The sequence below is a fragment of the Catharus ustulatus genome, chromosome 15 (assembly GCF_009819885.2).
Source record: "Catharus ustulatus isolate bCatUst1 chromosome 15, bCatUst1.pri.v2, whole genome shotgun sequence".
Lineage (NCBI taxonomy): Eukaryota > Metazoa > Chordata > Aves > Passeriformes > Turdidae > Catharus > Catharus ustulatus.
In genome coordinates, this window is record NC_046235.1 from 4200127 (window position 1) to 4225784 (window position 25658).

The following is a 25658-nucleotide window of genomic DNA, read 5'->3' on the forward strand; positions in this document are numbered from 1 at the left end:
TGTTAGATAGCATCTAGCCAGAAGTACTTACCTTCTTTTTTCAGTTGATCAGTTCTTTCAATTGAGGCACTTTTCCCAGATGCTATTTCCTCCAGAACCTAATGACTCGAGCTTTTACTGATAACAATGGAACAACATCTGCAAAGGTTATGAGTGGCCATAGAAAGGAGCTTCTGTGCAACAGGTAGATAATGTACATAATTCTTTTTAAAAGGAGAATTGGAAGCATTACAGCATGAAATGAAGGAACAGCAGGGAACAGGACATATTTTTGCCCAGGGCTGTGAGACAGGCAGAGCTTTTGAATATACCATCAAATATGTTTAAACTTCAGATTGCAATAGATACTATTTCCTGTGATTTTTTGCTTTGCATTTGATGCAGTGCACCACAACAATAACAAATCTCCACCTTGCCCAACTGTCTTCACACAGCTATACAATCTGAGACTAAAAATTCTGAGATGTTTTCTTGAAAGAGAAATCAGAAGGACAGGCTGTGACCAATTCTCTCTCTCTTCTGTTTAGAAAAGGGAAATACTGTCATTTTCAGTGGCAACAGTGAAATTCTGGTGATCACTTTGTTTTTGGTTGCATCTGCCCACTCTGGCCACCTAAGGATCCAATGGTGTTTGGCAGCCTTAGGTCACTGGAGGCTCCCATTCTTAATATGAGTAAGGGGAAAAAAGATCAACACAAATATCCTGCCCAGGAGCATTTGATTAAGTTCACTACCGAGCAGTTTTGTTTTCTGAGACAGCACTAGGCTTTAGGAGTAAGGGAAATGAATCTATGAGCAGATTGTGTTGTCTCTGTGGTAGCTTATTGTCACTTCAAGACTTGGCAGGTTCCTTGATTGCTGTGTGACACTGTGTATGAAATAGCTTTTGGAAAGAATTGCCCTTGCATTCAGCTGTATATCTATTTCTCCCTGTGATATGTTTGCATTTTTCAGTATATTGTGCATTTCAAAAGCAATGAAAGTTCCACCTGCTGTACTGACACAAACTATCTCTGATAATGATCAATGCAATGTGTTTCTACAAACATCACATCACAAAAGCTCTTTATCTTCTAATTCTTAGAAATAAGACTTTTATAAAGAAGATTGCTATTTGAAACACTCTCAAGTCAACCTGTCTTATTGCTTCCTCCTGCATACATTGTGTCTAACTGCCTTTAATTAGTTCCTTCAGTTCCAGACAGTGCTATACAATCTAAAGGACAGGGGAGAGCAGGAGGAGGAAAATGAACCATCTGCCAGCATTATTCTCTCCTTTTGGACACTGCTTCTTGTTAACCCAACTCAAAGCAAAGTCAGCCTTTGTGGTACATTTGGGTCCAAAAATGGCATTTTTAGGGCTTGTGGCTTGTGTCATTTCTGTCATGTTATCCCCAGTTATTAGATAGTAATGTAGCTGCTTTTTGTTCACTCATCATTTTCAAGGCACTTGATAAATCTCTTCTCACTATCTGCAGTTTTTCTCCTAATTCTTTATGTGTCTTTTCCAGTCTCTGTCTTCATACACACTCACCTTCCTCAGGTTACCTGTCTGCTTTGAACAGACTTGCTGTTCTTGTAATCACCTGAAAGTTGCTTCTCTCTTCTCTGCATTGTTGCACCTTTAGAAGCACAGAACTGTCGTGGATGGAGTCAGGGGAGCATAGGCTGCACATCAACACTTTTGTCCCCTCCCTGTGGCAGTTCACACATTTTGTGTCCCTTGGACTGCTTGGGTTATCCCCTTCTCTGCTCCCAGTGATGTGTAAACACGATTTAAGATTTTTGAGCTCTCAGACTGAAAGCTGCAATGCATTGCTATTCCTCAAGCAGTGTTTAAAAGTCATGAAAGGTAGCTGAATTCAACCCAGATCTTACATAATTTATCTGATTGAAACACTCTCCAGTTGTTCCTGTAATTTGCCAATCACTCTGATAACAACTTTGCAAATTCTTTTCATTTTTAATAAGCAAATAGTCATTTACAGACTGTGGGCTCACACTCCTGCCCTTAATATTTTCTGTTTGATGGAAAGCACCTGCTCCTGTCTGCCTTGTTGCAGTGCTGCAGGGACACGTTTTTGGGGATGTGATGATCCTGCCCATGGTGTCTGGGGCTCCAGCAGCTCCTGAGCAAGCCTGTGGGTTTGTCCTGGGTGCTCCAGGCCTGCTCATGCTAGTGGGAAATGTCAAGCTCCAGCACTTTTCTCACTACAGCTTTGCCTTGCTGTTGAGTGAAAGGGATAGGAAACACTTATGATTTGACAAACTGCATTCAGATTTCTGTCTGTGTTTGATTTGGTTTGGTTTGGGGTTTCTTGTATGGTTTGGTTTTATTCAGTTAAATTCTGTGTGTTGTACCCCTTTTTTCCCTCTGAAAGATTCAGCAGAACTACCTTCAGAAACCCTCTCAATATACCAAAACTGAGGATATGTTTGTGGTGTGTAAGAATTATTCTTATCTGAATGGAAGGTTGTTTAACACCAATAAATCACCTACAGATTAAATCCTACACTGAATTTGTAATTATGAAAAATAATTTTTCATGGTACACTGAAACTGAGTATATTTGGGCTTTTGTTTGCATGAATTCTTGCTGAAGCTGAAGTCATTAGAGAACACAATACAATTGCTATGACTAATAGTAATGGAGCTGGGTTCCCTTGTACTGTGAAAGTGTTGCTGTTGTGAAATTAATTTAACTGTACTGGATACTGATTATAGCACTCCCTTTTCTGTACATCTCTGATAGCAATTCAGATCTTTATGTTAAAATTTGTGTCAGTCTGAGCTTCACTAGCCTGTGAAGAACACGATGGTGAAGGGTTCTGGCTCTGCAGTGGAGGAAAGAATGGGAACCATTTCACTCAAGGAAGCATAAGCTTAACATAAAACAGGTGGGTCTGTTTGGCAGAGAGTATGGTTCTTAATAAGAAAGTAAATTGACGTGTTTCAGTTAGAAAGTTTATTTTAGGCTCTGCCTCATTTTATTTTTGAGTTGAAGTAGTCTTCAAAAAAGCAAAATACAGCTTTTTTACCCACCAACATCCTTATCTGCAATTATAGTAAAGAGGCACTGGGAAGAGGGAGGATGACTCTTGAGTCACAGATGCATCCATATCACTTAGGCATCCAAATATCACAGTTATCCTAGATTCCCCGTGTAGGCAGAGTGCAAGGCTGTGTAGATTCCTCCCTTGAGATCAGAATTACCCTCTTAATTAACTATGTCAGAAAGCTGAGTGATTGATTGCTCTTTTAACCTCAGAAATTAGGGTGGGACAAAGTTTTCTGTCTCCTCTCACCTTGCTATTCCATGTGCTGAGGTCAAGCTGAGCAGCACCAGAGGTGCTAAGGTAGCATTTTGTGTGTGTAGTGGTCACCTGAATGGGATACAGAAAATAACTGGGGAGGTGCTCGTCAGCTAAAACCTGTGCAAGGATGTTGGTACTGCAATTGGACAATAAAATTTTCATCTGGCTGTTCTGAGACTGCAGCAGTCTCCTGAGGTGTTGCAGCCTGATGGGACAGTTAAAAATAGGTGTACAAGTTTGTTACAAATTCTTTACAAACTGCAGGGTCAGTGACCGATTACAGAACGTGGATTATGAGAAGTGAACAAACACCAAGAGCAAACCATACAATGCTGTTTGTGTGTAAGGTATCTGAAGGAGAGGTTTTCATGGAAACTGGCAAATAGCTGGAGATGTATTTCATATTTCAGCTTATTTTTGGCAAACATTTTTCCAGGATGGTCTTATGTACATCCAAAGGCTTATGGAATGGTTTTTAATGTAATTTATAAACTAGTGTGCTTTCCTGGTATTTCTGCTCTCCTGTATTCTAGGGACATAAATTAGGATTTTGACAGATTTCTTTGTGTGCTGGTGCCTCTCGTTCTTTGCAGTTGATGATTAGTTTAGGCAGTTATTGTAAGTGGTGTTTAATTAGTGCAGCAAAGGAAGAGAGTCTTGTTCAAATATTCTCATGGGGTTTCTCAGGAAGGTGTTCACAGGGCTCAGACTGCATTTGTGTCTAGTGGGACTGAAAGAGTTCATTGACACTGAAATTACTGAGTTTATTATAGATATCCCACTTAATACTGTAAATCAGTATATAATGTAAAATTCTTTGGAAGATATGAACTGTTACTTGGCATTGTTTAGCAGAGTACTGTAGATTAATTTGTTTGAAGAGCCCAGCCAGAATTTCTGCTTTATTAAAGCAGTGTAGGAATAAGGATATAGGATTCTGCATTCCTCACTGGAGCCATACGAAATTATTGTCAGGAATGCTAGTTATAGATACAATTTCTAAGTAAATGAGGTGTGGATTCCAGGGTTAGGCATACTTTGAATTAATCAGGTGAGAAAATCAATGTGGTTTTGTGCCACATTGCATGAGTCACAAAAGAAAATTAATAATCGAATGTTTTTATCAATTAAGACTCTGGCTAGTTTGCCAGGCTGTGGAGATTGAAGATTTTTGTTAGGCTGCCCTAAAAAACTGCTTCAGTTTATTTCTTAGATTACTAAGATAGACAAAATTCCCTTACTTTCATTGTTGAACCAAACCCACAGTATGGGATGGCTGAGTTAACACTGTACTTATTTCCTGAAGTTCCCAAGTAACTCAGTGTTGGCTTTTCTACATAAGAGTGCTGGGTCATGGCAGAGTGGTGCAGCACAGACCCCTGCTGTATTATCTGTCATCTCTGGTCAAGCACTCGCCTTGTTCTCCACGTAGGTAATGAATAATCTGCTTGGTGCTGACTTTGTTCTTTGGGCACTGCAAACCCCTTACTAAGGAAAGTGATTTGTATTTAAAAGCACAAGCACTAACCTTCACTGAAGTCCAGCAAAACACTGTGAGCAGTTGCAGAGGACAGCCACTTCCTGCAAGAGATGTGACTTTCAAAATCATTGTCCACTGGCACAGCTCTGCAGACAGTGGAGTCAGTGAGAGCTTTATTCCAGTGGGAGCAGTCAAGCCTGAACTGAATGCCCTGCTTTATATGTCAGAGTTGCAGGAGTGCGTTACAAGAACAAAGCTGTTTGAAATAATCCAGGATGTTGGAAATAAGGAGTGCTCAGCTTCCATCAGTGGATGATGTACAAAACCCAACCAATATGCTCAGAAACAGAATAACAAAATGCTGTCTTGGTCTGTAGTAGCATGTGTGTGCTACTCTGCTGGAAAGAGCAGAGGAAATTAAAAAAAAAGAAGAAAAGAAAAGCAGTGGCAATTACAGATTGCCAGTGTAAGTGCCACCAGCATGAAGGGCCTCTGGGAGCTGAAATCAGGCTCAAAGGGCACTCAGGGAGCATTTAAGGCCAGAGCTCGGCCATCAGCTCCCAATCTGCTGTTATTAATATGGGCTGCGGTATTTCTAAGGTTGCATTTAAATAAATGGAGCAAACCTAAATGGCATTTTTACTGAAAGGAGACACCAGGAGGGAGTAAGTAATAAAAAGCAGCGTAGATTGGGCATTCACTGTGGTGGGAGCTGCACATGCTCCCTGGAAGGAGCAGTGAGTGCTGCTCTGGTAGCGTTTTCTGTCACGTCAGCTCTGTCTCTGAACTCGCCCGGGCTCTGTTCGTGTTCACTAACCCCAATTGTGCTCCAGGGTGTTCCTGCAGTAGCATAAAGGATGACCTCTTGTATCCAGCACCTTTTTGCATGGTGGAGTGGAGAGCAGCTCTCCGTGAACTTCAGCTTGTGCTTCTCCATGCTGCTTCCTCTCAACGCTCCTCTCTCTTTGGCGCTGCCTAACTCTGACTCTGGCTGTCCATGGGGTTTTCCTTTGTGCTTGATCTAACCATGTGGTAGAACAATACAAATGGAACATGGTTCTGTCAAGCACCATGGAAGGCTGCATACTCCCTGCAGCATGGCATGCCTGGATACTTCTGCCGGGGCAGAAGCATCGAAAGGTGAGAGATTCCCTTTCCCTTTCCCTTTCCGCACGGGGACGGTGGAGCAGGTGAAGTGTTGCTAACCAGGCTCCCAGGCACTGCCAGGGAGCCACAGTGATGTGTGCACAGACTTTCCACAGGGCTTGCATGCAGAATAACCATTTCTAAGTAATTAATCTGTTCAGTTGCTCTCACAGTGAAGGAGGCAGGCATTCTGTTGGTTGATAATATTCAAGGGTGATTCCAGCTGTAACTACAGAGATGAAAAATCACTTTTGTCTCCTTACCTTGCACATAATGTAAGCTGCATCTGTCTGTTTGAGCTGCCCAGTGAATCCTTCCACTTGAGATACACTTTGGATGCCACTTCTGCAACAGGACACCTGCCACTCAGTGTAACTGTGGACCTGCTCTTAATGTGCTGGCATTGCATTGTGAACAAATAGAATGCAAAAAAACTTTAGAAGAGTTTGCAAAGTATGGTGTTTCATCTCTTGAAAATGACATGGCTAACATGGCCTATATGGAAACAGCACTATCCAATAATTCCATAGGGCAAAGCTGAGTCAGCAAATCCAAATGGGCCATTTTAGCTTTAACAGCTTAGGTTAGATATTCAAAATACTTCTGCCTAACCCCCACTAGACAGAAATAATGACACCTATTCACAAAGGACTTTGAGGGGCTCATACAGAAGTTTTCCTCTACTGAAATATTGCCTTGGTGTGCAAATTTGTCACATATCTGTTGTGGAGCTGTCAGAAGAAGGACATCTAGGACTCTTGGATTTTATCTGTAGTTACTGATAAAAATTAACACTAACAATGTGGAATTAGGACCAAAAAATGCACTTCTTTTTTATTCCCTGAGAGAATTGTGATCTTGTGGTTCTGTAAAGAACTTCTGAGATTCCTGCGGTTTTCATTCAAGTTTTAGACCAACTGATCTCAATGGTCATATTTTTGGTGCCAAATTTGAGGGAGCTGGATCATTTTCTGGAATGAATGCATCAGACTGCTTTTCAAGCTCTGTTGAGACAGCCTGATTTGTAGCAGAACAGATCCTCCAGAACTCCTTTTAAGTCTTTTGGAAAGTGAAGTTTTGAAAACTGAAATCAGATTTTCTAAACCATGCTTTAAAAGAAGAGTAGTACAAAAAGGTATTTCTCTCTGTCACCTAATTCTCCATGTGGTTATCAGAAAGGCACATAGAATGTTTGAGCACTTAGAAATGAGATGTTTCTATACCTCAGTGCTGCTGTTCTGTAGAATGCCACTGTGTATTTGTTTTATGATAATAAGAAATCACAGTACCTGATAGTGGTGTCATATTGGTTGTGAAATAAAAATGTTACCAGAATAACTAACAAATCAAATAACCACAGCTGCTGCTGTTGCCTTGGCTACTTATTTTGCAGCAAACTTTAATTCTTCTTAATTTGGAGAATTGCTAGAGACTAGAGAGCAGAGGTCATGCATCTCTTCTCTGTGGCTTTCCATGGATGATTTTATAGTGGGCAAGAAGTATTCCATGCCTGTGGTGGTGAACTGGGCTTCCTGAGTCCTGTTGTGTTCTCTCAGAGCCCTGCAGTCAGGAGGAATGGATGTATGTGCTTTAACAGTTCTGCAAGCAGATGGCTGAATTTCACATTGCTATCCCAGATGGGAATATCTTAATAGAGCAGCCACCTGTCCAAGTGATCTCAAGGCTCAGGTCAAATGGTAAATTTTATCTGGTCTTTGGCAGGTGATTCCTGCTGTCTCTCAGGCTAAGAGATGACTGAGTACTTGCTGAGCACAGACAGGCTGTTGATTACTTTTGACTCACTGATTACCTGAGTAACTCTTATTTAAACTCAAAAAGAAGAAGAAAAAAAAAAAAAGAGAGAAAAGAGAAAGAGAGAAGGAACAGAAAAACCAATAAGTAGATGATGTTTTCTCCCTCCCTCTCCTGCTGAGCTGAGGCCTTCCTTTCCCCTGTTTCTGTGGTGGTAGCTGTGGACAGATGCCCAGGCAGCATCAACTTCTTGGAGGTGCTGCAGTGGGGAAGGCTGTGTGCCTCACCATCAGGAGAGTGGGTACCAGATATATTCACCCTATGTAACTTCATGTTGTTTGTGAGTATTTTTTCAAAAAGAACTTTCACTAGGAAACTTAGAAGTGTGTCTTCAAGGCTTAAGTTGGGATTTCCAAAACATTTTCTGATCACTGATTGTTGGTGAGTTATTCAATGTGTATTGTAATTTTAGCAGTTTTAATAAAGTCTGATTCTGATAACTGTTTGTCTTTGGTATTGTTTCCAATAAATTGTAAACAACCAAACATTCTGACTACCAAGTTTGGAATACCTAGGACTGGAAATGAAATGTTAGATTTTTGTAAAAGCATAAGAGTTTAAATTATAGTAGTGTGGAGAAAATCTTAGACTGTATTTTTATAATGCTTTAAAATGCCCAATGGTCCTAATACTTTAAGTGCTGTGCTGTCAGGGAAGTTGCACTTTAGATGTGTAATTTATAATAAACACAAAAAACAGCAAAGTATTTAGCACCACTATAGCAGTAAAGTACAAATCTGTATGTCAATGTTCTCATATTCCAACTTGGAATTACAAAACTGAACCAAAGTGTGTCTGTGGGATCAAAGTGTTAGATTGCCTGTAGAATTGCTTGTTTTCACTGCATCACCCTGTGGAGATAATGTGTAACATAAATTAAAATAACAGTGGATTTAGGAAGCATCTTTTTTCTTTCAGAAAATAGTACATGGTCATAAAATGGGCAGTGGTGTATTTATCAGTCTGGGAAGGGGAAGCAGGTGATGAATCAAGTCTCAAGATCAATCATGTCATCAAGTCTCTGTAAACAAATTTCAGCTCAAGCTTAAGATTTGTTGATGTTCTTGGGTTCTTAAAACATTTGTTCAGCTCCTCTTTCTGAGAAAGCCTTGTAATTGACTTTTAAAAATTTGGAAAACTTGGAAAATTTTTCCTGGTAATTTCAATCCCTAGACCTTGCACAGGGTTCCTGCAATGGTTCTGGTGCTTCCATCATGAAATACGAAGTGAGTGGGCAGGAATTGCATGGTGGGGGTTTGGCAGCACTTTGCTTACATACACATTTATTAATCCTCCTGGTTCCTTGAAGCACTGAGATCAAGTTTCCAACCTGCTGCTATTAAACGAGAAAAACCAAACCTGAAAAGGACAGATTAGTTCACTGAGCCTAATTGGAAAAGCATTTCATTAGAATGGGTCAAAAACCCAGTCAAAGAGGTCTGGTAATCACGGTGTAATGGTTCATCAGGGAGTGCTTCTCACTAAGTATGCTCTACCCATTCCTTAATTAAAATGAAAATGATTTAAACTGCTATTACTTTCCTTTGCTGTTTGTTTAACATAGTTAATAAAGATATCTAATTGTTGGAAAGATGACAAGGTTGTCTAATAAAAGATTGCACTGAAAACCAACTCTAATAGCTGAGGTTTGAACATTTGGGACTTTAAAAGATATCTTTAAAAGTCTTTTGTCATTTGAATTCTTTCATGAGATGCCTTTTCCTTGTTGTTGGACCAAATTCCAAATAGGAAAAAAGTGTCTTTGCTGGAAAATATCTTAACAGGTAAGCTTGTTAGACAAGGAATTAGTCTGTTAAGGGGAGAGTGAAAAACCAGGGACAAGTCTTGGGAGTAATTTCAAAAATTGCTGAGCACAAGTCCTTGGCAAGTATTAAAGCTGTGTGCAAGAGCTGGGGGATGACAGGAGGCAATGCTGAGGATGGATTCCATACCCCTGGTTGCTGCAGTTATCAACTGTTTGCTGGAATATATTTTCCTTTTATTGCAGGGTCAGAGGATTACAGAAGTAAATTCACTGGGAAGTGTTTCATGGACCTGGTCTGTCCCGAGAAGTGTCGCTGCGAGGGGACGATCGTAGACTGCTCCAACCAAAAACTCACCCGCCTGCCCACTCACCTCCCTGAATACACCACTGATCTGTAAGTGTGCCTCTCCCAGGGCTGTTCATGGACATCTTGGCTTTGCTAATTTTTAAATGCTTTAAAAGGGACTCTGGTAATTAAAGGCACCTCCTGCTTTTATCCCAGTGTGAAAATGGGAAACAGAGTTGTACCACAACTCTTATTTCCTGAACATTTTTGCCAGCTCTGGGGGTGAGAAAGGAGTCACAGCCTTCTGCACCAGCCGTGCTGGCCAAGCCCAAGCTGTGTCCTTCCTTTCCAGTCTACCCTGGAATGACCCTTTGCACCTGATCATTTTTATTTAAGAAATGGGAGGGTTTTAACCATTTGAGTGAATCTGTGATCGGGGGCTCATTCCATCTCAGCATTGCCTGCTACTTGGGTGGAACAGGTCTTATTAAACTAATGTAACTTCAAGAAATTTGAGTATGAGAAAACATTTTTATTGCTTATCAACTGAAGATTCTTGTTCTTTTCTTGCATTAGCAACCCCTTCAAAAAGAATTTTCTTTTTTTGAGTTAGTGTTGTATTTATTGTTCTTATTCTATTTAAAACCTCATAAAAATTATTGATATGAAGTCAAGAGAAAATACAGCAAAGACTACACAGCAAAGTGGAGCTATGTGTAATCAGAGAGAATTGTGCATCCCAAGCCTGCCAAGACAGTGGCCTTCACATCCATTTTGAAGATGAGCAGACTTTTATAGGAAAGGACCTGAAATCAGAGCCCTTCTGGTCCCATGGAGCGCATCTCCAGTTGCGTGGCTCGTGAAGCAGAATGCACCACAGAGGTTCAGTCACGCAAACGGGGGCTGTGTGTAACAGATCAGGTCACTCATTCCTTATGCCGTGTGTTGGAAGATGAAGGGGCTCTGACACTGTCCTTCGGCATTACACTCTTTAAGGCATCCTAAGCTTTTACTATACATAGTCCTCTATGTCCCTTTCCCTTCAAAGCTAAACTCTTTTACCTGTAGGAGTCTGAGGGAGATGGCAAAGAGTGCCTTGCTCAACAAAGGTCATGGTTCTCTGTGTGGCAGCCCTGAATGTCACAGGGATATATTTACAGACAATGTAGATTAATGTGAAACATTAAATAGCTCTTTGTTTGTTCCTCTCAGGCGTCTGAATGACAATGATATTTCTGTTTTGGAAGCTGTTGGACTCTTCAAGAAATTGCCCAACCTCAGGAAAATGTAAGTCTGAGTTGCTTGTTAGAATATATGCAGCCTTGGATTGGAAAGAAAGAAGAAGGGATGAGTTTTTTATAGTTTAGTTCTGCAGTAGCAGCAATCACTTTTTTAATGTGAGTTTAACAAAACTGGAAGAGTTCCCTGTTAGATGGATGGGCATAGTTAAACCACACTGACAGATGAAGATCCCTAGGCTGACATTTCAGTGGGTTTTTAAGGCTACATTTCTTAGTCTTTCACTCATCAAGACTGACAAGATTTCTGTCCCAGAGTTTATTCCAATGTATGCTTATTGTTGGAGATGACTGTGACATTTAGCATTTCAGTTTCGTCTCTCAAATGTATTGTGTGCCTCCAGCTGTGGTGTGGTTGTTTCAAATAGTCAAAGGAAAATAATATTACAAGATATGGACAATGGCAGCTTCTGGTGATCATGATTGGTTTAGAGAGGAGAATAAATTAGCAAGCATATAGATCAGTTGTTCAAATATAGCTGTATAATTCTGCTGACAGTCCTGGCATAGTGCATTGTATATATTTAATAAAAGCAGTGTTTTGGAAAGAGAATAATATGTCAGATACCTGCTGATAGTCTTCAAATAGGTCCTTCTGAAGTTATTTAAAGTTTTAACCCTATGGACCCATTGCTAATGTCTCATTAACTGTTTACTTTTAGTAAGGTTTTATTGTCTGGATCAAACCAATTTAGGGAACCCAACCAAGCCAGGCAATTTGTTCTGCTTTTGTTTCACCTGGTTTCTGCCATCTGGAGCTTTCTGGCCATTTGAATCCATGTGAGATCTCAGGGGTTTTGGAGGCCACTGTGCTGGGATTCTTTTTATTTCTGCAAGAGTTTCAGATGCACCACTGCAGGCTTGGGGTGGCATGGTATTTGTGTAAGTGCAGGCCATCAGACTTGGGGAGCTAATCACAAACATTTGCCTCATGTTTTATGAATGATCAATAATTTGTAGCTACAGTGCACTCAGAAAATGATGTTGACATTGTTAAGTGCTCTGTTCCCTGTGTAAGTAGATAGTAAACAGGAATGAAAAATGCATGTTATATAAGTGTACACACAAACTGGAAAGCATCTGTCCTCATCAAACCTTCAGGATTTATGTTTTGAAAATTGGAATAATTTGTTTTCATTTAAAACTTACTGTAGGGAAGTAAAGTGCTGTCCTTCCTGTCCCCATCGATCACTGAGAGGGAAGGATGCCTCGACAGGAGCTGTATTTTGGGCATAAATCCAGCATGAAACCGTTGTGAGAGTATTCTTAAGAGTTTGTTTCCTGTGAAACAAAAGATTCTTTTATCTGTCCTTGGTAGCTGCTGAGATCAGAGGTGTGCAGGAGCAGGTCAAACTCATGGCAAAAAGAAGCTGCACCCCACAAAGTGCCCCTTGCAGCCTCCAAGCAGAGGTTCTTTAGGAAATCTTTGTAGCTGAGCTCATTTCTTTTGTTCTGCCTGATGCTCTAAAGAAGTTTCTCCATTTTAATTTAAGGGATCTTCTGGAAATGGTGTTTTTTCATATGATCAGGCCAACATTTCAACCACAACTTTACTCAGTGGCCCGATCCTTAAAAATCCAGATTAGACTTCTTTTCCTGTTTCTTCCATGTTGTGAAAAGAAGGGGTTACCAGGAAGAAACAAGCAAACAAACACCCCTTTCCTTCCAAGTTGCTATTTGGACTTTACTAGACCAAATCCTTCTGCTAATGGAAGGCCCCTCTCCACCATGCAAGCAGGGAAATGTGGGAATGCCTGAGATGGGATTGCTGCTGCTCATGGTAAGCTCTGTGTGGCAGGAATGTCAGGCACAGGGTCTGTATTGGGGCTCACTGCTGCTGTTAAATCAGGGAGGAAGAACATTGATCAGATCCCCATTTTTTAGTGTGTATAAGGGACAAGAAACCTAACTATTATTTGACTGACTGTTGACTCTGTCTCATCATATATTCCTTGTCTACTTAAGTGTTAAAGGCAAACAGCAGGTGGAGGAATCTGTCTGGAAATTGAATTGCTTCCTAGGCTGAATAAAACAGCTCAGAGCTTTGCAGTGGCAGGGCATTAACCTAAACCATATATTTTTAAATTTATTTTTTCTCTGAAATACTCTATTTTTCCCAAAATTAATCTGAATATCTGTAATGTGGATATCTGAAGGGTATTTGAAAGCTTTTCCTCTGGTTGTCTTTCACTTGAGTTTAGGACTAGTGCCAGATCCAAGTCAAGGAACTTTGCAAAGAAACTTATTTTCAGAGAACCATGGTTCCACTGTGGCTGGTAAAGCTACAGAGAGAGACAAATGATGGGGAAAAAAGAGAAGTATCAGACCACCTTTGCAATAGGTGGTAGCACCAGCCCCACCTCTAATATGTAATTAGCTGTTGTGGTGTAATTTGTGTGTAAATAGTCCTCCTAAGCTGAACCTTACTGTATGATGTGTCAGCCTAGGATTTAATACATTGTAATTCAAAACAAAATTGAATTCTTGATATAGAAATTTAAAGGTCAGAGATACATAATGCAATGTGATGCCACATTTTACTTAGTAATTAAATTGCTATGATTACCCTGCTGGTTTTTAAAAGGCTAACATAACTGCATGTGCCTTTAAAAAAAAAAGTCAACTTCAATAATTAGCTGCAAAATCCCATATACATAATGCTACTTTCATAACCTAAATTTTAATCATCTTTAATGCTTTTTACAGTAGAATAAAAAGATTGGTGTAGATACTTCTAGACAGGTCTAATCCAGTCCAGAAGTAATTTACTGGGTTCTCCAGTGACCTCTGTTTTACTTTCATTGTGTTCTCACCATATTGCCTTACCTGATCTTGCAAGTGTAGAGGGAAAGCTGAAGTCTCTGAAGTCCCATCCCACTGACTTCAGGCTCCAAGGACTGTGTTCCTGATGTTTTGCAGTGGTTAGCAAAGGGCACTTTGAATCTGCCTGAAGTGCAGGAGAAATGCAAAGATGCATTTCTGAGCTCTTGAAGAGTGGGAGCAGCCCCAGGACTTGCACTTTTGGGGGTGTGCTATCCCCAGGACATAGAAAGGCTCCAGGAGCTGCTGGCCTCCAGCCATGGGAGCTGGAAGCTTCTGCCTTTCACAGGGAATTTTGTTTCCAGGGGAAGATCTTCTTACTCAACACATCAGGGTCTCAGATGGGGAGAGGAGAGACATGCGACATCCCCATTCACAGAGGTGAAGTTTGACTTTTGTGGAAGGGAGCAGTTCTTTTCTTGCACCAACTACCAAATTCAGCATGAAGCAAACGCTGTGAACCTCACCAGTCCCTGGAAATACCTCAAGTTGTTAATTAGAGAAAAAACCTTTGAGTGCCTGGGGACTCATGGCAGTGGGAGCCTGGAGGGGTCTCCTGCCCACGACAGGTTCAATGTCCAAATTCCCCTGGGATCTGACTCAGAGGGAGCACAGAGATAGCCTTGCTTGCTGGAATGGGATACTGTGCCACAGGCAGAGGCTGCAGCCCCCAGATGCCATCTCTAGAGCTTGCCCCTCTCCTGTGCCTACAGGAAATCAGTGACCATTCCCACTGAGGTCCCAGCAGCTGTTTCTGCAGGGAAGAAAAGTCAGCAATGAGCTCACATTCAGAATAGAAAGATGAACTGCCTTACTTCATGCACTGCTGGGGAGAAAGGGGACTGACCTCTTCTCTTGAGAACAAGAGTAATAAAAAATATTTACCTCAAAACCTGAAAGGGTCATCTAACAGTTCATTCAGTTAAATCTTGCCAAAGTTACAAAGTGAACATGTAATATGGTCTTTATTATGAGAAATGTCAGGCTGTCTTGCCAATAGCTGGTACTGCCAACCCACCTCCAGCATGTAATTGCCTTTGGAGGCTTAATTTGGCTGTAAGTATTTCTGCTAGATTGAACTGTATGGAGTGTCAGACCAGGATTTGAACATTTTACATGTAAAATAAAATTGAATCATGACAAAGTTTGCAGACTAGAAGTCAGTTTCAAAACCAGGATATCAAGTTTCTTGGGGAGGCAGACGTAGTTTGTGCCCTTGGAAACAGCTGTTACCTGTTGTTCCTTCCACTAAGCATGAATTTTGCCATGGCAAATGAGCTTGCAGTCATCTGTTGTTTTACAGAAGCAGACTTTATTTTCTGGAAATTGTGTTGTGGAGTGTGCTGTGCTTCGTGGTGTTTGGGCTCATTGTGTTTTTTACAGCAAGGCCATCAGTCTGCTCTGCTGGATGAGTATAGGAGTGTCACTGGGTGCAGTTCACTCTGGCTGTAGTATTTCAGACTTTCAGTGCCATGCAGCTCCTGAAACAGCTCACAGCATCAAACCCAGCCACACTATTTGTAAAGGCTGTAAAACCCTCTCAGCATCCCCCAGAGGAATGCAGCAGCGCTGGGCTTTTCCTCCTCACATGTGCTTAAAGATTCCAAACACATCCCCAGCAGACAGAAACGTTCTAGGGAAACCCCACTCAGAGCAGGCTGTTTTTATGATAAAACTGCAGGGTTGGAGGTGAGACCAAGCAGATCCCTTGTGCTTGGGCTGGACTCAGATGGAAAAGTGTGTCAGTAACTCAGCAGTGGGGAGCTGGAATGCTGACATTGACCCAGCAGGTACAGCAGGGTGAATGCCTCTGTTAAAACTGAATAGAATCCAGCTTGCTCTGTGAAGTTATGAGATAACAGAAATAATAATATTATAAACTTCAGCCGTAAAGTAAATAAAATGCAACTGAAAAGTGAGCTGTGTGAACAATGTCACCTTGATAACTTCTTGATCTCTTCATATCCTATTCACAGCCCCCTATAAAGCAGACCCAGGCTTTCTGAAAATTTATTTTGACCTCTTGCACAAAATAAAAGTCTGGAAACAGGATTGAATGTTATCACCAGGGTAAATCAGGAAGTCCTTATGGAATAAGCCTTCAGCAGTTTCCAGACTGAGGCCAGGCTGGCTCCCATTTGGGTCCTGCCAGAGGACATAGGAATCTCAAAACTCAGTCCCTTTTCCACTGTCCTCCAGTATTTCAAGAAGAATTCCTGGTAGAAGCTCAGTGTTGCAAGAGGATGGGGCTTTTGTGTAGTGGGAGTTTGCTATAAACTGTCAGTAGGCTTTTTCTGATAAAAAATGCCTTGTCAAGTGTGATGATCACATATAAAAGAAAGGAGGGAGTTAGAGGACTCTGAGTTGCAGACCAGGCAAAAGGTCACTATGCTTTCATTTTTTTAAGCTTTATACCAGCTGATTATTTTTCCTGGTAACTCTGGACTGAAAAGTATGTAATTTCTCAAGTTTATTATTCTAGCTGCTCAGACTTTAGGAGGAAACTTTTATTTTTTTGAGACTGAATGTTGTCATCTACCGCTTTTTTTGTTGCATTCTGATATGGGAAACTCTAATTCAAGAAGACAAATAACAAAATCCAGGTTGGTAGAACATCTGCTGTGACAATACTCCAGGCAGGATTTCAGGGCTGTAACATCTTTACCTATTTGTTATTGCAGAACTTCTCTTTTCTCTGCCTTGCAACTTGGATTTCAACATAATCTTGGATTTTCAAATCTTTTGCATGGGAAAGGTATTTATAATTGGCTTCTTCTGAGGCTGCTGGCATATTTATGGGTAATTTTGTGTTGCTGAAAAGATCAGGCATTATTAACTCAAATGAGTGGAGTTGCCTATCTGCTGAAATCCTTTGGCAGCAATTAAAATTCAGATGTTTGCACTGTATAAAGTGCCAGTTCCTTTGCATATCATGGCCAGTTTTTGTCTCCAATGTTTGCTCTTTTTTGCCTTCAGTATCCAATAGACCATTAAAATTGCCCCCATGTTTTAAGGTATGTACCTAAATATCTTTTATATGGTAAAAAGTAACAATGGAACTTTCTGACTGCAAGGGTAGGTCAGTTTGCAATCTGCAAAGACTTTTTTATTAATTCACCCTCCCTTCCCCCCACAAACATGTACTTACTTATTCTGTGCAAATATGCATCGTGGCATGATCTGTACCAGGAGGGGCATCTTTGGGAGAATTTATTTATGCCAGCATTCAAGAGAGATGCTGAGCTATAAACATTTCCACTAGAGAAATAGCTGAGCCCCAAAATTAAATGCATATGTCAGAATATCCTCCCTTGACTTGCTTTGACACTGAACATAAACTCTTCATGTGAGCCTTAGCACAAAGCACTAAACTTCTGGAAGGAGAAATCTGCGTGTAAGTATTTCTATATGTTTTTATGTTATTTTTGGCTGATTGCTGGCGTGCTCCTATTCTTTCTGATCACAAGAAAGCACAAGAGGTGATGGGCCACATGCTGTAGGGCCCATTCTCTGACAGTTGTTCAGCAGACATAAACCAGTGTACTCCAGTTTCCCACATGAAACATATTTCCAAGGCTCTTTTTTCTTTTTTATTTTATTAAGTGATGACTTCTGAAAAGAGCAAGACCCACATTATTTCTTTCTGAGGCCAAGCTGTCCTCTTTCCATGTCTTCTGTCAACTTTTATCCCAGTAAGATTGCCAGCTCTTCTGAGCAGAGTAGCCCAGGTGTTAATCTGATACCTTGTCATTTGTTTTATATCACCTGGAATTGGATTTTGGAACTATTACTCATGCTGTGTCTATACTGGGATCATTTCTGGAATAATGTGATATTCTGCATGAGTAATGGTGTTGGAATTTAGCATCTTCTTGGGAGTAAGAACACATCTTGTACTTTCTCCTTTTTCTTGTAGATAGTAAAACAAAGAACAATGTTTCCTGTCATAAACCTCAACAAATAGAATTATTTGTCATAATCTGTACAGGACATCATGGGAGATATTTGAAGGACTCAGGCTCAAAGTTTTAATGTGCTTAAGGCCTTCTATATAAATGTTTTAAATAATTAAATGCCATTTATTTTTATGCATCTCTGATGGCACTTTTATCATTCAGAAATTGTCTGTTCACTGGGGTTTTCACAAATATGAAATATTCAAAAGATTAATTTTGCATTTCAGGAGAACTTCATTTGACTTTGTAGATCAAAGTTTTCTAATATTGATCTATAAGCAAACATCTTGAGACTGTATAGGCAGAGTAAATATTCAGAAAATAATGCTGTGTATTGCAGTGGCTGTGAATTGGCAATTAACAGATATGTGTTTTCTTTTGAGCGGTGTATTTTTATTTACGTGCACATACTAAAGTTGGTCAGATACATGGTACAGTGAATAAAAGTTGTCCATATTTCCATTTGTGGCACCACTTCAATGGCAGCAACATTAACTGAGTTTTGCCAGATGAGCACCCAGACCCAAACATTGTCCATAACTTCATGGACATGACTCAGATACTGGAAACTTCCATGTAGTGTTTCCCAAGATATGGATAAGAAAGAACTACATGAGGTGTTAAAAGCTGGTAACTGCATTAATTTAAATTACCTTGATATAGCTGAAATAATGGTGGTTTTGATGATGCAAAGGAGCTGTTTGTAAGAACAGTAGGAATACCTTTGCATTTCTGGATGCTCTCCTTACTGAATGAATGTCTCCCTAGATAACCACCAAAAGGAACAAACTCCTCCTGTCTTCCTCCCTCCCATGTGATGTTTGGAATGAAACTCTGCTGATTTTCTGCTTGTGACTGGTTGTGTCCTTCCAGAAATCTGAGCAACAATAAGATCAAGGAGATCCGAGAGGGCGCCTTCGACGGCGCTTCGGGCGTGCAGGAGCTGATCCTGACCGAGAACCAGCTTGAGTCGGTGCATGGACGGATGTTCAGGGGCCTCACAGGCCTGAAGACCCTGTAAGTGCAGAGCCCTGCCTCTGTTCCTCTCTGAGCAGGGTGGGAGTGCTCAGCTTCAGCAGTGCCTGTTTAAATATCAGATATTTACAGCCAGTGCTACTGCTGGGCCTTGGAGCATGCTCACAAGGGTTTCAGTATTTCTCTAGTCCTGAGCAGGTTTGAAGTTTGTGTGCTGTTTCTGTAAAATGGACATATTTTCACAGGACTAACATGATGGGGATCCTGTCATGTGTCAAATTTTTGCACTTCCAGTAATTTTTTATTACTTTCTTATTTTCTGTGCGAATGAAATGAGTAGGAACATGTTTGCTGTCTCTTTGTCCATCCTTCCACCATTCCTCCACCCAAACTGGAGCTGTGCTATAGAATGAAAACACTTGACTGGGTGGGGCTGTCAAGAAATAGGCTCTAGGAATCAAAATACAATTAAAATCTGCAGTTTATTCATTAGCAAAAAATACTGCTTATGTTGCAAGATATCATGACACAATTAGTTCAGTCCTTACTCAAGTGTAAAAAGAAATTCAAGTTTCATTTCAAGGACTTTGTTTTGTAATGACAAATATTGAACTTTTGCTGTTCCATTAACATTTTTTGTGGTTACAGCCATCTGTTCTTTAATTTAACGTATGCACTTTACTAAGGGATTTGAAAATACTGCCCATAGATATTAAATCAATTTTTATACTGTAAAGCAGCCTGTGGCAGTGCTCCTAAACAAAATTCAGCATTTTTTAATAAAAAGATGCTTAACATTCAAGCTATCCTGCTGACCTGACCTACATTTCCCCCAGCTGATAAAGCAGTCTAAATATACACAGCATGATATGAGGATTTGTGAGTCTAAGTTTTCTTTCAGGAAGGGCACACAGTGCATGGTGAACCATGATATGAAACCAAAGGGTTTGACTTGAGGGACATGCATTGCTATCCATTAATTGACTTTCTTTCAGCAGGGGCTGCATTTGTCAGGATCATGGTCCAGCTTTTAAAAGACTGTATGTTCCTGCAATGTAGTAAATCAATGTACAGGATATATTGGCTTTCAAATTCATCCATCCCATCTTGCAGTTCTGCTGCCTGATACATTCCATACAGGGCAGGAGAAATGTTTCCTACTGCTGCTGAGCCTTATGCTCTCATTTGCTACCTGCTCATTTTAGAGCTTGTGCTCTTGTCCTGGCAAAGGTGTGTGTGTGTGCCCTGTGGGTCTTCCCTGACACAGTTTCACCCCAGCTGCAATCCCAAAATTGCAGAGACCGTGGTGCCTCTGGTGGTAACTGCACAGAAACCAGTGATGCAAAAGCAGCCCAGTGTCCAGCCTCAAACATGGCATGTCTGTGATGATGCTGTGAGTGTTCTCCCAGCCATATCTAAACTCTCCCTGGGGACTTTCAGGTAGCTCTTGGTGTAGTATTTCAATGCCCAGCTGGCACATACCAATCTCAGATTTAAATTCAAACTCCAAAGGGAGTCTGAATTTCCATTGTTCACTGCATGAATTTGATACCCAGGGTTTAACCCTCCTCAGTTTGGAGATCAATTCACTGCAGCAGCAGCACAAGCTGGATGTATTTTGGAGATCTTTGGTAGTGTGCTTTAATTACTGAATAATTTTTCACCTAAGTAGGAATATCACAACAGTGCAGTGATGTTTACAGACCCAGATATTGATTGGCATGCAGTGTAACAAATACACGAGCCTTTTTTGCAATGGAGTGAAACAAGATATTCTAGTCTTTCAGATTAATTGGTCTTTATTGTCGAGTTCATTGTTACCATAACAACTCAGAGAGATGTATCTTCTAAAACACAGCACTGATTCATCTGGTACAAGCACCAAGCAAAGACCATTTTATAGAATGATTACTGGGTTTTGTCTCCACAATTAATTATGATAATGACATTCCAGAGTCTGAGCCAAGTCTGGAAATCTTTCCTAAGATATTCCTTCATTTTTGATGAGGATACTGTTTCCTTCCATACTTTTACAGTGTGTGGAGTATAAAAAAAAAAATCCAGGACATGAGCAGAAGTAATGCAGCCAATATTGTTATTGTCACACACTTCTGGCAGTCTTTCTCAATTGATCTCTGAAATACATCTCAGCTTACTCTCAGATATTTATTAAATTGAGCTTTTAGATTTTATTTCAAGTTTGTCACTAGTTATAATTTTAATTGCATATTGCTTTCAGATGTGCAGCTCCCATCAGCCTCTGATGTTGAGTGGAAGAGATGCATTTTAAATTCTCGAGACCATGTTTACATGAATTTAACCCTCCTCTAGCTGTGTTCTACTTCAGCAATCAATAAAAACAGAATGGTTTCCAAAGTATCTCTTGATGCTCTTGCTAAAGTACCTCCCATCCTGAAATGACACCCCTTGCCAGTAATTTCTGATTCCGTTTTAATCCTTGTAGGATGCTGAGGAGCAACTCCATCAGCTGTATAAACAACGACACCTTTGCTGGCCTGAGCTCAGTGAGGCTCCTCTCTCTGTATGACAATCACATCAGCACCATCACCCCTGGAGCCTTCAGCACACTGGTCTCTTTGTCTACAATGTAAGTTATCTTTTTATGGATGAATGTCGTGGTGCTGTTCTGTGCCTTCCTTTTAAAAAAGATGATGTTTCAGTTTATGTGGAAAACCATCTAGGGAAAGAAAATGCCATCTTACTGAAATCACAGGTTTGGAGGATACAAGGTGTGATTAAAAAAAAAATAAAATTAATAGTTTCAGCTAGAATGGCTGAAAACACTTGGAGGTCTCAGGCAGGATGACTGTTTTGCTGTGTCATAGCCTGGTTCAGGGGAAGGTCATGTAAAACAATTTCTGCAGATTAAAAGAGTGTAACTTATCACACACTCAGCTCCCTGAAGCTGCTTTAGTGTCAGTACAGTGTGATTTTGTAAGAACAGCTTTCTTGGATTTCACTTAAATTAGTTAAACATCAGAAGTCTACTAGCTAATTCTTAGATTTTGAGAGCATCTGAAGAAGACAAAATAGGCAAGTCTTACTGAATGTGAATTTGAAAATCCAAACCTAAGCTTTAATTTTAATTCTCTTACACTTCTCAATCATTCTTTGAAATATTTCCCATGCTTCTTAAATGCTTTTTTAGTGTGTCCATTTTACTAAAGTACAGACTGATAAATATGGAAAGAAAGTCTCCTTTTGTTTCCAGCTGTGAGAGGGGACCCTGGTGTTGCTGTTAATGGAAATTGTCTGTCCTGAAAATACAGCCTAATTGTCCAGGCTAAATAAACTCTCAATCCTATTGCATTTCAGAATTGGAAAACATTTCCCATCATATTTGGGCAAAGAAAGACGTGTTGAATCTCAGCTGTTTTGTTGCTCACACTTTCCCTTTGCTTTCCCTGGCAACTTTTCACCAGCAAATCAGTTATCATTTTGGCATTAGTCTGTGCAGCATAGAGATCACAGAATTTTCTTCCCTTTTGCATTGTGTAGTCCCAAGAGTGTCCTTGAAATTGATGGACAAAGAGAGAAACACAAGCAGATTACTGACTGTTTTCAGGGCTCTGCTCAAAGCAGTGGCACTGGCTGAAAGCTTGTTGTCACTGTGCTGCAGGCAGTGCCTGCCTGCTCCTCTCACTTGTGTCTGTGCTTCCCTCCGTGGCTCCCTTTGTACAGGGACTCTGAATCAGTCTGTGAAGCCCCTACCTTGCTTTCATAGAATTGCTTTTGTCATATTTTGTTAGAAAATAGCCCATTTTCTTTTTTTTTTTCCTCTTGTGAGAGCAATTAAAGCTGCTACTAATTAGAATGCTTTGCTTTGGCACTTATTGATAATCCTGTTGGTTCTAGCTGTGTCTTGGTGGAAAAGTTTGTTCTTTGTTTCACATTTTCATTCTGTGTTTGATCTACAGAAAAGGTGTGGTTTTGGCTTCTTTAGACCCTGGGTTGAGGCCATGGTGGTTTTTGACCCATAAATGCAGAATTCAGCTCTGTTCATTTCCCAGCAGTGCTCCATTGTAGGTGGATTTATTGGATGACACCACCACTGAAGTTAGATGGTGTGACTGCTTTCCCTGCTCAGCCCACACTTTGGGTATTGTAGAGCCTCACTTTTACTTCTATCAATAGGAGACAAAAATTCATGCAAAGTCCCATTTCCATTTTTATACTGGCACATTTACAGTACTAAAGAACACTGCTTCTTTTGTTCTTTACCTTTGGGAGTCAGTCTAGTTGATATTCTCAAAACATGGACAGCTCTGAAAATAATGCCCTATCTAATGATTTCCAATAGAGGAAGAACATCTATTTTGTAGAAAAAATAGCAAATTTTACTTTATTATTGGTCAAACTAGGCACTGCAGCATCTTGATTTGAAGTGCACTTGCACTTCTTCACATGGAGAATTCAGTCATGTCTTTTAGTCCTTACACAGTCAAGGGGAGATATTTGCAAGCAGAACTGCTTTTCCCTGGATTATTATTGAAATAACTGCATGAAGCTAATGCCAGAATGACATATAACTATTCTTGTATAAGCTTAACCTGAATTCCAAAATATATTTTCAACCTAATTTCAAAAACATCCAGATGTTTTTCTAGCAGGTCACTAGAATCCATTTAAATAGTTAATATTCTATGACTTCTTTGCAATTTTGAAGAGGCACTTGTAGTAGGATATGCATATTTCATGCCTCAAGACTTCTATTTCCCCTTGATTTTTAAAATATGTCTATTTCCTTGAGTAAACACTTCTGAATTTAATGTTAGTACAAAATCTCTGCTAAAAGTTTGATTGCTGTATTTCTGTCTGAGTGGGTAAATCGCTATTGTATGTGTAGGAACTCTGATTATTATAATGATGAGTTTTCACATCAATTTTTCTGCCCAACATTACTGTTTCTGATTTGAGAACTCCACTTGAATAGTCAGTTTCCTCAGTAAAGCTTTGGCATATAATTGGCCTTTCCAGACTTTCAATTCCATTTCAAGTCAAGTAGGAAATGTCTTTATCCATGTGATATTTTAAGGAGAGACTTCGTTTTATATTTCTATCAAAAGTTGCATCACAGTCTTGCTGTGGAAAGAGCATGTATGTAAGGATATGTGTGAACTTTCTATTGCATTAAAGCTAAAAACCCCTGCTCTGCAGTTGGAAAAGGATAAAATGTAGATGCTGCTAAAGTGGCAGAAGGATGTGTGGAATTGCTGACAAGATAAATGTGTCCTTTTTTTTTTGCCTGGAGTGATTTTAATTTCTAAATGGGAGATTTTTTTATTTATTAGTTTATCTGTAACAACCTATTTCTTTCTTACTTCCTAAGTAATCCAACTTTTAAACTAAAGATTCCAAAAACTTTGCATCATATGTTAACATTTGTTTGCCAAGAAGAAAAGGAGGCTTTGTGGATAGTTACTGCTTCTCAGCTAGTGAGCAGCAGCACATTAAGTCAAGACAATCTCTCCTCTCTAGACAGGGATAATTTCTATTTTTTGATGTGGATCATTTTATAGATTAAATGTTCATGAAAGTTTTTGATACGTCTTGGTAAGATGCTCTCTAGATGTGCAAAATGTCCTTTACTCTCAGAGCTGCTGGTTTTCCAGAAACCTGATTATACACACCTGCTGTTTGTTTCCAATTGTAGATTATTTAATTCTGAGGATATGTGTCGTGGAAATAGCTCTGTGAATATGATCTCACTGTCTCCCATCAGTGGAACAAACAGCCTTTGAAGCACTGCCTCACTCAGTGTCAGCGCTTTTGGTTTAGGCACTCTGCTCATGCCAAAGTGTATCAGTGTGGAAAATATACAAAGCATCCTGCATGTGGTCCCATTATGGATTAAAGAAAACGGAAAACAATTCAGAAGGAAAGCAGCTAGAATTAGAGTATTGCTTTCAGTGCTTTTTTGCACCTTCTGTCTAAAAGCTCTGTGTAACCTGTTGGTTTTCTCACCTTCCTGCGGCATTTGAATCTTAGTGTGAGGCAGGTGGAGTATTTTTATAACATTATGTTGAGTTTTCTGCTCCCCTCAGTTCTCCATTCTCCACAATGTCCAAAGCCTGTGTTAGATCCATGTGGAGTTAGCCCCAGAGCTCCAGGGCAGAGCAGTGATTGAAGTGGGCTGTGCTGCAGTGCTGAGAGCAGCTGTAAATCATATTGTGGCTATGTGATGTTGGCCTAGAACCTACAGAATTTAGGAACTGCTTTCTAACTGCCCCACCTCAATTGTGCCACATGTTTTTGTCTTCAGTACTATTGTTTTCTGAAAGGATTGTTTGCCTGAAGTCTTAATGTGATTTTGACTACATGTTTAGGTTTGTGAAAGCATCTTGCAAGTGAAGACTTACAGTCTACTTCAAGTACTACACCTGCACCTGAAGTGCCTGTTTCTTGCCTTCAAATTTCTTGTCTTAAAAGATATGCTATGATTTAAAGAAATTTCATTATCATCTTTCTTCCTGTGCTGCCAAAATATTGACTCTTGGATACATTCATACATGATGTGAATATTCCATCAACGTTAGTTTAGATACTTTATTTTCCATACACAGGCCCTGACAGCTCATTCTTCTTCTGTGAGGCAACCTCAGACTGAGGCTGTTGATTCTCCCTGTCTCTGTACATAGCACAGTCAGCTCTCCCTTTTTACCAGGGATCTCAGCCTCTTTCCTTCATCTGAAGTTTAGTTAGGAAGGAGTTGCTAAGCCAGGCTGTGTTAAGGCTCCATCTCTCATGGAGGTGTCAGATGATTGCTTTGGGGGCTGCACACCAC

General features: G+C 40.2%; 1 protein-coding gene across 5 annotated transcripts in view; it reads left to right on the top strand.

The window, feature by feature from the left end:
• Positions 1 to 25658, top strand: part of SLIT3 (slit guidance ligand 3) — a 466954-nt gene that overhangs the window by 346054 nt on the left and 95242 nt on the right. For all 5 annotated transcript variants that reach the window (XM_033073074.1, XM_033073076.1, XM_033073075.1 and 2 more), the window contains 4 exons: positions 9762 to 9912; positions 11017 to 11091; positions 18752 to 18895; positions 21318 to 21461. In XM_033073074.1, coding sequence (XP_032928965.1) covers positions 9762 to 9912; positions 11017 to 11091; positions 18752 to 18895; positions 21318 to 21461 — 514 coding nt within the window. The remainder of the gene's footprint in view (positions 1 to 9761; positions 9913 to 11016; positions 11092 to 18751; positions 18896 to 21317; positions 21462 to 25658) is intronic.